The sequence below is a fragment of the Andrographis paniculata genome, unplaced genomic scaffold (genome assembly GCF_009805555.1).
Source record: "Andrographis paniculata isolate CXL003 unplaced genomic scaffold, ASM980555v1 Contig78END, whole genome shotgun sequence".
NCBI lineage: Eukaryota > Viridiplantae > Streptophyta > Magnoliopsida > Lamiales > Acanthaceae > Andrographis > Andrographis paniculata.
The window spans coordinates 1378328-1389457 of NW_026137615.1; the positions used below are offsets into that span (position 1 = coordinate 1378328).

An 11130-nucleotide genomic window follows, 5' to 3' on the forward strand; every position below is an offset into this window, starting at 1 on the left:
CTCCCTCCATCCCAATACAATAGTCTTATTTACCATTTTTGTCCGTCCCAAAATAATAGTCTTATTTCCATAAATAATCATATCACCGTAAAGTTATCCCTACTTTTTTATTTTTATTACACAATTTTTACACTAATACACTTATAAGGACAAAAAAGTTTTTTGTTCGTACTTTTTACCAACTACCAATATAATATCAATATTTTGTAAATTTCGTAACCCAACTCAATTAAGACTATATTTATGGAAAAAAATGGAGTATTATTTTTTATATAAATAATGTGATTAATATTTTAAAATATAAATTAAAATATATGTTTAAAATAAATTTAAAATATTTTGTTTAAATATTTTTAGTATTACATCAATAAAATATGTATAATATGAATATGAGATAATAACATTTTATACTCCCTCCTTTTTTTAACAAACTATCAATTTTTTCATTTTAGTCGGTCCATAACAAAATATTTATTTCTTTTTTTTTAGTAATGGTACTATCTACCTAACATTACAAATACTCTTACATCTTACAATATATTACACAAATGTCATTACCTTTATATCACACAATATTAATAAGGTTATTTTAGTTATTTCTACTTTATTCTTACTATCTCCCAATATAATACTACTATTTCTAAAATTTCGTGCAAAAAACAAACGGATACCTAATTATAGGACTGAAGGAGTATAATACAAATAAATAAATAAAATATATTTATATAATGGGTAAACTATTTTTTTATCCTTAATTTTTTTATTATTTTAGTCTCGTAACTGAGTCTGTCTTTTTCGCACATTTAATCCTCTGGCACCGGAGATGTCTGCACAATACTTGTGCAGTAGCATGTTGAAAGATAAGTAACATATGAATATTTTTTATTAATTCTATTATTTTTAAATTAAACATATAAAAATAATAAAAATTTAAAATATTTTAGTTTTCTTCTATTTTAAATTGTGTTTTATTTTTATTTTTAAATAAAACAATATAAAATTATCCACGTATCCGCCAGAGGCCCAGATACATGTCCTCCGCCATGCTACGCAAGCATTTCCGGCGCCGGAGGACAAAATTTTTTTACTTACGAAATTATTTTAAGATATTGTCAGTTATCGAACTAAAATGATAAAAAGTTCAGTTACGGAATGTGACACCCTGGCCCGTAAGCCATGCAAAGCGGGGTGTGTCGGGATTGTAAACTGGCTCCACAGGTCAACACGAGTCCTTCCAGCGCAATTCTGTCATCATACCCACGCGAGTTCTTTCAGTAGGGTTCCCGAAAATGAATGTCCACATTGTTGACATTAGTAGTTTATTCAATTCATTTAATTTATCTTCAACCTCTGATGGTCTGCCACCGCTCATCCACGGGAGTTGGCTTAGCACCGGCTCAACCTCGAGGGTATTACATGAACGTGTTAAGCTTGTTGGTTATAAATGAAAATTTATTCGAAAATAAAATATGAATAATGAGATTGTCAAATATAAACCAAAACTTGTGACCCAAGTTTTTTTACATAGATTTGAAATTAATTTAATGAAACTTACTATTCTCTAGTTGATGGAATAATATTTTAATATCTTGTTAGCTAGAAGTTTATAAAAATTTGAATATGCATCTTATGGATGTAATAATTGTTTTCTGAAAATTTTTGAAGAATTTGGTATGCTTAATGCATACAAATCAAAGATAAAAGAATATTATTTCATTAAATTATAATTTTTTTTTTTATGATCTCAAGCAATTTGGTCACTTATGTACAATTATCTCAGTGAATCATTGATAAAAGAATAAAAAGTTAATGATTATGTTTACCCATGTATTTTTTTTCTAAAAAAGAATGAAAATAAAATAAAATTGTGAGCATATATTTTTATGCGGATAATTTGAATTTAGTTAGATTTCGTAAAAGAGATCCAAAAAACTATTAAATACTTAAAAAATGTTTGAAATTAAGGATTTGCATAAAATGAAATTTGCCTTAGTTTTGCGAGTTGAACATTTGGAACTCTAATAATTATTAGAATTCTTGATCCTACCAATTATCTCTTTAGCGTTGTTTGGTTCATAGACTTCTTTTGTGGGATTAAAATTTCACAGTAGATTTATATGTGATGAGATTTATTATATTTATTTAGAATCATATCATATATTTGGTTGACAAAATTATGTGGGATTTATATTTGTTACATGTTATTTATTTTTCATATATGTGGAAAGATTTAGATTTTTCATATTTTTAAATGACATAATTGTCCTCCATAGATTTTATTTAATTTAATAAATTAAACCTCTAATTCATCATTAATATAAATTGAAAATATATCAATAATTTTATAGGGATGGCAATAGGTTCGCGTAAACTCGAGACTTCACCTATTTATTTGAAGTTGAGTCAAATTATTTGAGTATTAGGTCTGGGTCCAGGTCATGTTCGGGGTAATATATTAATAATATATTAACTATACATATGAAAAAATAATTTCTAACAATATAATTATATTAAAAATATTTTTTGAGTTTAACTTATTAATTATTTTATTATAATATTTTTTTAATAAAATACATAAATTTTAATATATTTTGTGCAATTTTAAATTAAAATCCAAGAATTGTAACAAGAAAAAGTTGATTTTTTGGATCAATTTGGTCTTACCGGGTATAGCTTCGGTCGGATCCAGTACAATCGGATCCAATTTGGGTCTCGGATTTAACAATATATATTCGGGACGAATATCAGTTCTGACTGAACCCGACTCATTGTCATTCCTATAATTTCATAATTCAAATAAAATTTACAATAAATAATATAATTTTAAACAATAAATTTATTTAATTTTTAAATATATAATTCAAATAATAATTAATTTTAAAATTATTTAGTTTTTATTTTAAATAAATATAATATTATTTTATTTTTATAAGAGGATATAAAATTAAAATTTAAAATTCCAATAATGAAATTTAAAAATAACAGGGGTACCAATTAAAAAAAAAACTCTCATTTGTAAGATTTTGAATCTTTTTTTAAATTCCATCATTTTAAATTTCATCAATTATTTTTTTAACTAAACATGAATTTCATGGGATTTTATAAATCCCACTAAATAACCAAACAGCCCCTTGGGGTGAAAGAAGAGAATTAAAAAAAAAAAAAAACCTACATGGTTTTGAAGTTAAATACTTAGTGTTATTCGTGCACTAACGTGTCTGGATAACTGTACAAGATCAGATATAACATTTTTTGTAAACTTATTAGAAAGATTTAGTGCAATACCAATATGAGAATATTTGAAAAATACATTTTTCGTTCTTTCTAAGAATTATTAATCTCTATCTATTATATTCAAAGAAATCTTGGCATGAATTGATTGAATAGGCATATGGGTGTGTTTGTTTGAGGGATTTTGCAATAATATTCACTATTCATCCAAAATTTCTTCCTCCAAAATCTCAAATTAAAAATCTATTTTTTATTTTCTATATTATTCTAAAAATTAATTTTACATTCAAAACATCACATCAATATTTATTTATATCATTTCATACAACTATTCTCATTCAAAATTTTTACTATTCAAATCTCAACTCAAAATCCAAACCTTCAAACAAACACGCCCGTATCTTTCTAACCCACAAAAATTCAAGTCTCAAACAAGCTATATATTTGCTTGTGGTGGTATTGTATTATTATGAAAATACACAAAACAAATAATAACCATCATATGTTTCATTCATGCTGAAATAATAACAATTCATGTGCTTAGTCGAGAATGTGTTTAGTTGAAATTAATGATTCATCACATTTTAAAAAACTGTAGCTTGAGATGTGAAAAAAAAAAAGAAAAATCGTTATACTATTTTATATGAAGACAATGCAGTTTATATAGTACAACTGAACTGAAGAAAAATATATTAAAGGAGATAGAACATAATATATTTCACAATTTTTTTTTGAACTTATGATTCTAAGAGAAATGGTAAATAGATGTATAACATATTTGATCGAATAAGAATTTAGTAGATCTATACACTAAAATTTTACTGACTCCAACGTTCGAGAAATTTTCTAAAAATATCATGATGCGTTGGATATGAGATTTCAAGTGAAGTCCATATCAGTAGAACAATTTATAGAAAGTGTGAATGACATATATATATATATTTTCTTTCATTATGATTTTTGCCCCATTGGATTCTTTTTAAGTAAGATTGTAAAGAGTAGTAATCATTGCAATTAGAAATACATAAAGGGAAGTGTTGTGATATTTTTAACAAAACTATTGGAGCGTATTATTCTACGAAGAGAAGTTTTACCTCAATTTTACGTGATTATCAAATTTATTTTGATAAATTATATTGATATTAAATTTATTTTTATAATTATATTCTTGCAATATAATGCTTTATTATATTACTAACATTTGAAACGAACACTTAGATTATGGTATCAAAAGTTCGACTAGTTATGGGGTAGCAAGGATACCATAAGACTATTTTCAATCATTATGTTTTCACAGATAGATTTAAAGATGATAGCTTTATCATATTGTTGCTTTATATTGATTTGATATTTTAACTATTGGTAAAATATGCTTCTAAAATTGACAAATTGAAGAAATAAATGAGCAAATCATTTTCTATGAAGGATCTAGACCAATAAAAAAGAGTTGCAATGATCTTAAGAATTGTAAATTAAAAAGGTACTTGAGAGATTCAATATAAGCAAAGGTAAAGTAAAATCTCGTCTTGCTACTCACCTTAAACTTACTGCTCATATAGTCCTCCAATCGATGAAGATAATGATTCAATGAGAAAAGTTTTTTAAACTTTTGTTGGAAGTTTGGTACATGTGATGAATACAACTTATGTAGTTCGTGTTGTCAATCGTTACATGTTAAATCCAAGAGAAGAACATTGGAATGTAGTGAAGTGGTTATTCAGATATCTATGTAGTATTTCAAGTTTAAGGTTTACATTCGGTGGAAGACAACCATTGTTAATCGGCTACAAGGTTTTAGACACGGTAGCTACCGTGGATAGTAGGAAATCTGCCTCAAGATAGCTGATAACCTTTGTTGGTGGTGTTGTGTCGTGGCAATCGAAGTTGCAAAAATATGTTTAATTTTATGACAACCGAAGCAGAATATATCATAATGATCGAAGGTTGTAAAGAGTTGTTGTGGTTGAAGAAATTTATGAAGAAACTTGGGCTCTGTTTAGACAGATAATTTTAGAAGTTTGAAGTTTTGAAAAAATTTAAATTTAAAATTTTTTGAATTGAAAAAAGTGGCATTTGAGTTGAAATATGTTAGATGGAAGTTTTGGAGATGTTTTAGATAGTTTTTTTTTTTTTTTCAGTTTACTATAATATTATATAATAAATAATATGATTGATGATGTGGAAATATAATATTGATTTAATATATTTTATAAAAAATTAATTAAATTTACTTTTATAAATATATTAATATAGACATAATCAATATTTATATCATTTCGTAAATAATAAAATTTTATATTAAAACAAATAAAAAATAAAAAATACTATTTTATTATTTTATAAAGGTAGATAATATTTGTGACAATTAAATCGGTATTTATTTGTGTAAATATTCTACAGAAAAATCAAAACATATTGACGTGCATTATCAAAACATATTCAACTTCTTCATGAATTTTATCTAATTCTATTTCAATCTTCCCTAAAACTCATTGCAACCATGGACGGATGTTGGTGGAGACTAAGCCCCCAAATTATTTTTTAGTTTAAAATAAATAAAATTTGTATAAATATATTATATTGCCCCCCAAAAATTTAAATTTATTATTTTGCCATTTTTAAAATTTAAATTTATTATATATTTTGTTATTATTTTTTAATTTAATTTATATTAATATAATAATTTTAATTATATTTTATTTATATAAAAATATAATTTTTTTATGCTAAATATAATTAGGTATCTGTTTGCATTATCTTCTGGCATCAACAGAAATAAAATAAAAAAAAAGATTGAAGTGGCATATAAAACAACCTGATCGATATGTTTTTATAAATTTTTAAAAATTTCATTAAAAAAAATTAAATCGTCTATTTGAATAAATTAAAAAAAAATCAACGAATTACGATTTAAAATATGTTAAAATCAAAATCGAACCATAAAAACTCAATACTTATTAGAAAACTCGCACCCTAACTTCGAAAGCTAGTTCAGTCCCTGATTGCAACCATGGATAGGAACATTTGTTTCTATGTGATGACTATCATGCGAACCTTATGAAAGGCTAATCTCGCAAAGCCTGCATATGTTCTAGTAATAAGTATCGAAAATCTTGTTTTTAAGGACCTCATCGTTACTCTGAAGCTTGTCGATATTATTACAAGAATATATATAATGTCCAAATTATGATAGTACCCTAACAGCTGCAATCCATCAACATAAACAACACAAATGTAGCTTTTAACGTTGGTTAGGACCAATCTCGTTGTAGTCGCGCAATCCATAAGGCTCAAATAAATCTGAGAAAAAACCTTTTTTCCTTCTTGGATTGCATCCGATGTCTTTACAGAGCTGATCATTGTACCAGATGTGAACCCCGCCAATGCACCCTCGTCTGAACTTACCATTTCCGGCGTATTTCTTCATGTACGCATCCCACTTTTTGAGGTCGTCTTCCATTTCTTTTATGCTCGGCAAACTGAAGGATTGGTCCAAGAAGAATCCCAGCCACTTACACCACATCTCGATTGTATAAAGGTTTGAGAGAGATTCCGAATAACCTATAACAGCTAGCTGTGGAATTCTCGGATGGATCATTTGTCTGCAACACCAAAGAGGAAAAAGAAATTTTCAGGACAAACTATTTTCTGATAAATTGTTCATATTATAGATGATTCACGTGCAAATAATTAAACTTCATGTGAAGGACGTAAGACGGAACAAAATCACATTTTGCTGTAAGCAAATGGTAGCTTTCGACAAGTTTTTATTTTGGATAAATTATATAACACCCCCTTGTATTTTAGTAAAAATGCACCAAAACACCATGTCTTTTATTTATTACATGAAACTCCCTTATGTTAACGTAAATTTGCACGAAACTTTATTTATTTATTTTATTCAAAAGATTATTTAAGATATTTTACATTTTTTATTTGTATAAAACTTGCGTAATTTTAGGTCTTTATTTAGCATTAAACATCAGTTTTGGATAATGAGGGTGTTTCGTGCAAATTTTACATTAATACAAAGGAGTTTCACGCAATAAATAAAACACGTGGTGTTTTGTGCATTTTTACTAAAACACAAGAAGGGTGTTATATAATTTACCCTTTTATTTTTAAAACAACAACATATATTGTGAGATGATGAAGAGAATATTTACCTGTAAAGAGGAACCGAAGATTTTGGAGATCCAAAAATGTAGTTTTGAAAGGTTGGAGACACGAAAATATTCTTGAGCTTCTCGTCACCTTTGTATCCGGTGGCAAAGATGACTACGTCGGCTTTTATAGGATTGACCTCTCCTTCGATCATCAAGCCTTCCTTGCAGAAGCTAAAGTGCTGAGATTTCCTAAACACAATGCTTCCATCCACCACTTTGTCGTAGAAGTTTTCGGGCAGAAAAAGTATCTGACAAGAAGAAGCTTCCCGGACAAAGCTCTCTTTAGGGATCATACCGTACTTTTTCAAGGGAAGCTTCCATCTAATGTGGCTTTCGACGAACTTTGAGATTGCCCATCTCTAGAAAATGTATAAAGATTAGCATCTATAAGTTGTCGATAATTTTGGTTGTGTTCTTCTATGGGTTTTATCGTAAGTTTTTACTATTTAGATTTTTTTTTTTTTCCCTCTAAAAAAAGGCAAAATTTCTCATATCTCCTTATGGTTTCGAAACTCAGCATAAATCTCCCGTTTACTTTAAAAATTGCATAGAACCCCTTACACTTTAAAAAACCTTGTATGAAACTCCTCTATGATTTCGAAACTCATTGTAAATCTCCAATTTACTTAAAAAATTGTATGATGCAACATTATTAAAAGTATAAGAGAGTATCATCCAAGTTTCAAAGTACAGGAAAATTTTAGGCAAAATTTCGAAACCACACGGGAGTTGTGAGCAATTTTACCCTAAAAATAGCGCATAAAACAATTACTCTTTTTTTTTTTTTATATTACAAATTTATTTTACATTCAAAACATCACGTCAACCTCTATTTATATCACATCAAACAACTATTCAAACTCAACTTTTTACATTCAAAAATCCAAACACGAAAACTAAAACCTACAAACAAACGCACTGACTATAGGAAAAATTAAAAGACTAACGACTCGTACCAAAGGTGAAAGCAATGTGGCCAAGGCACTCGAGAAGAAACCTTCCCCCGGCTTATGAACCAGCAGCTCGGAAAATCGGGTAAAGAATAAATAGCCAAAATTGACTCCCCATGGCATCGCATCGGGCGACGTCCAATGAGTAGTCCTCTGGATTACGGAGCACGGATTAGAACTCCCTGTTGAACTTTTAAATAAATCAATAACATTGTCATCGTTGGCAAGATCCTAAGAGACATTTCAGTCAAACTGTTGAAATATTTTACATATTCAGTAGATTTATATTTAAAATTAGATTATTTAGATTTGAGTCTATCGAGTCCGTTTTATATTATCTGTATACAGACCACTTTATATTTTTGATGATCAATAAATTTTTTTTATTATTTTCTTCTAAAATTTCTAACATCAACAAAAAAGTTATATACCGTTGGCGCTTGCGCACTCAAACGCAATGTCGATAGCTGACTTTCCTGAGCCAACAATTGCGATCCGTTTCCCTTTGATGAACTCGGCGGCGGCTGCATTGTCCATGGCAGAGTAATCCATGGAATGCAGCACTTTTCCGGCGAAGACTTCCGGTCCATTTCCTGGAGGGAATACGGGAATGGACGGCAGACCGCTGAATCTTCCGATGCATAGGACCACAAACTCAGCAGCATATTCCTGCCAAAAAAAAAATTGATAACTTCAATGGAATGATGAATATAATTAATATTGTTATGATTCCGGTTGAAAATTATATCTACAAATTTATTTTGTTTGCAATTGTTGTTGTTTTTTATTTTTTTTTATTTTTTCTTATTTTATAAAAAATATACTCTCTCCCTCTCGTATTCTTTTGAAGCTTTTATAGTAGACTAAAAATAAAAATATTTTATTAATTTTAAATAGAAAATGAATAATATGAAGTGAGACAAAAGAAAATAATAAAAATGACCGGGAATAAATTATACAAATATAAAGATATTTTCAATATTAAGTACCGTGATACAAAAGACATATTACCCTTTTTATGGGACGAATGTAGTACTTTGAATTGGGACGGGAAAGTACATTGTTTACAAACTTTAACTCATTTGACATTATTCGTAAATCTATTTTTTCTCCCCACAAAACATTGTATCAAATACTAACATTTTAATTTTTTTTTAAAGCAATGACACAGGTAAAAATGTCCCAAAAGGTAAAACCACTGCAATCCTACTCACAAAATTTTCGATAAGAACAAAGGCAATTGAATCAGAAAGGATCTGTTGTTTAATTTGAAGATATCGATACTACATCAAATTACCTTGACAGAGTGGTCGTCGATGTGAAGAACTTTGAGATTCCAGTTTCCCTCGGAGGCAAAAGCTTGTCCAGATCCACCCCAGAGGTGCCAGCTGGCCATCTCCTCCTGCGACACGCCGACATAGTCGAGGCTGAGAAGCCTGCAATTGAAATTGATGTAGGGGAGAAGGTGGAAATGGCGGGCGTAGGACTGGAGGTAGTGGAGGAGCTGAGCGTTGGTGGGGAAGACGTCGCGGACGGACTCCGGCCATGGGAAATCGGAGAACTGGAAGAAGTCCTTGGAGTTCTGGAGCCTGGTGGACTCGATGGTGTGGTTCCAGAGGCCGCCGGCGTGCGGCTGCTCCTCGAACACGACCGGAGTCAGGCCGACGGAGGCTGCGTATTTGCAGGCGAGGAGGCCGCTGATCCCTGCACCAACAATGGCTACCCTCTTTGGCTCCATGGAATTAAGGGAAGGGAAGGGAAGGGAGCTATTGTAGTAGTATTATTCTATTCTAACTCAAAAGTGAGTCAGTCTTTTCTTTTGTCTTTTCTACTAACTTGAATATGGAGTATAAATTTGTTACTTTAATCAGTTTTTTATAGTAAGGGTGTGTTTGTTTTTAGCATTTGGATTTTGAATTGGAATTTAAATAGTAAAAATTTTAAATATAAATAGTTGTATGATGTGATATAAATAGACGTTGACATGATGTTTTGAATATAATCGGAAAAGCCTGCCAGAATCAATTTGTTCGAAAGGGTTCCCGGCCTCCACAAAAAAGAGATTCGGGCTATCTCGCTTGAACGAATAATTAAAGTAAAAAAAAAAAAATGCAAACTAAGGCTGATAAGCAAAAAAGAAAGCTGAAAATTAAATTGGAATTCAACGGTAGAAAACTGTAAAAATTCATAAACAAATTTGTGTTTGTTTGGGAGACTTTCCCAAACTTCCACTGTTCATCAAAATTTTCCCTCCCAAAAATATTAAATAAAACATCTATTTTTTATATTATACTAAAAATCAATTTTACATTCAAAACATCACATCAACACCTATTTATATCACATCATACAACTATTCAAATTTAAATATTTCACTATTCAACTCCCAATCAAAATCCAAACCTCCAAACAAACACATCTAAGAAGATGAATTGATGTGAATAGGGCGTATTCTTTTGTGTGTTCTCTTGTTGTTATTTTTGGATTATTTGGATAAAATAATCTCTTCTCACCAATTACAGGGCCCTTCCTGATCGCTTGCATTCGGCTGGGCCTTCCTCGACTTGTGGCCAGACGTGAAATGGGCCCGCAATTGGTTTGGGCTGGCCGAAGATGTATTGGGCTGGTCCTACTTAATTTTGGATGTTACAGATGCCCCCCACAAAGTTTGTCTGGACATAACTTAATTTGTAGTCCGGATAATTTTGTTCAAATTGACTGTTTCGCGCGGATATCATATCACATCGTTGTCACTGCCCGTCACTTACCTGCCCTCGAGTCTT

The 11130-nt window shown here is 29.7% G+C and overlaps 1 protein-coding gene across 1 annotated transcript; it reads right to left on the minus strand.

Annotated features, from left to right (window-relative positions):
• Nucleotides 1-6192: 6192 nt before the first annotated feature.
• LOC127239545 (probable flavin-containing monooxygenase 1) lies at nt 6193-10170 on the minus strand. The gene is made up of 5 exons (XM_051257745.1): nt 9645-10170; nt 8779-9016; nt 8354-8529; nt 7398-7756; nt 6193-6833 (listed from the first exon to the last, which is right to left on the minus strand). Exons 1-5 carry the CDS (start codon nt 10083-10085, stop codon nt 6473-6475), a joined length of 1575 nt encoding a protein of 524 aa, XP_051113702.1. The 5' UTR covers nt 10086-10170; the 3' UTR covers nt 6193-6472.
• Between the last annotated feature and the right edge of the window lie 960 nt (nt 10171-11130).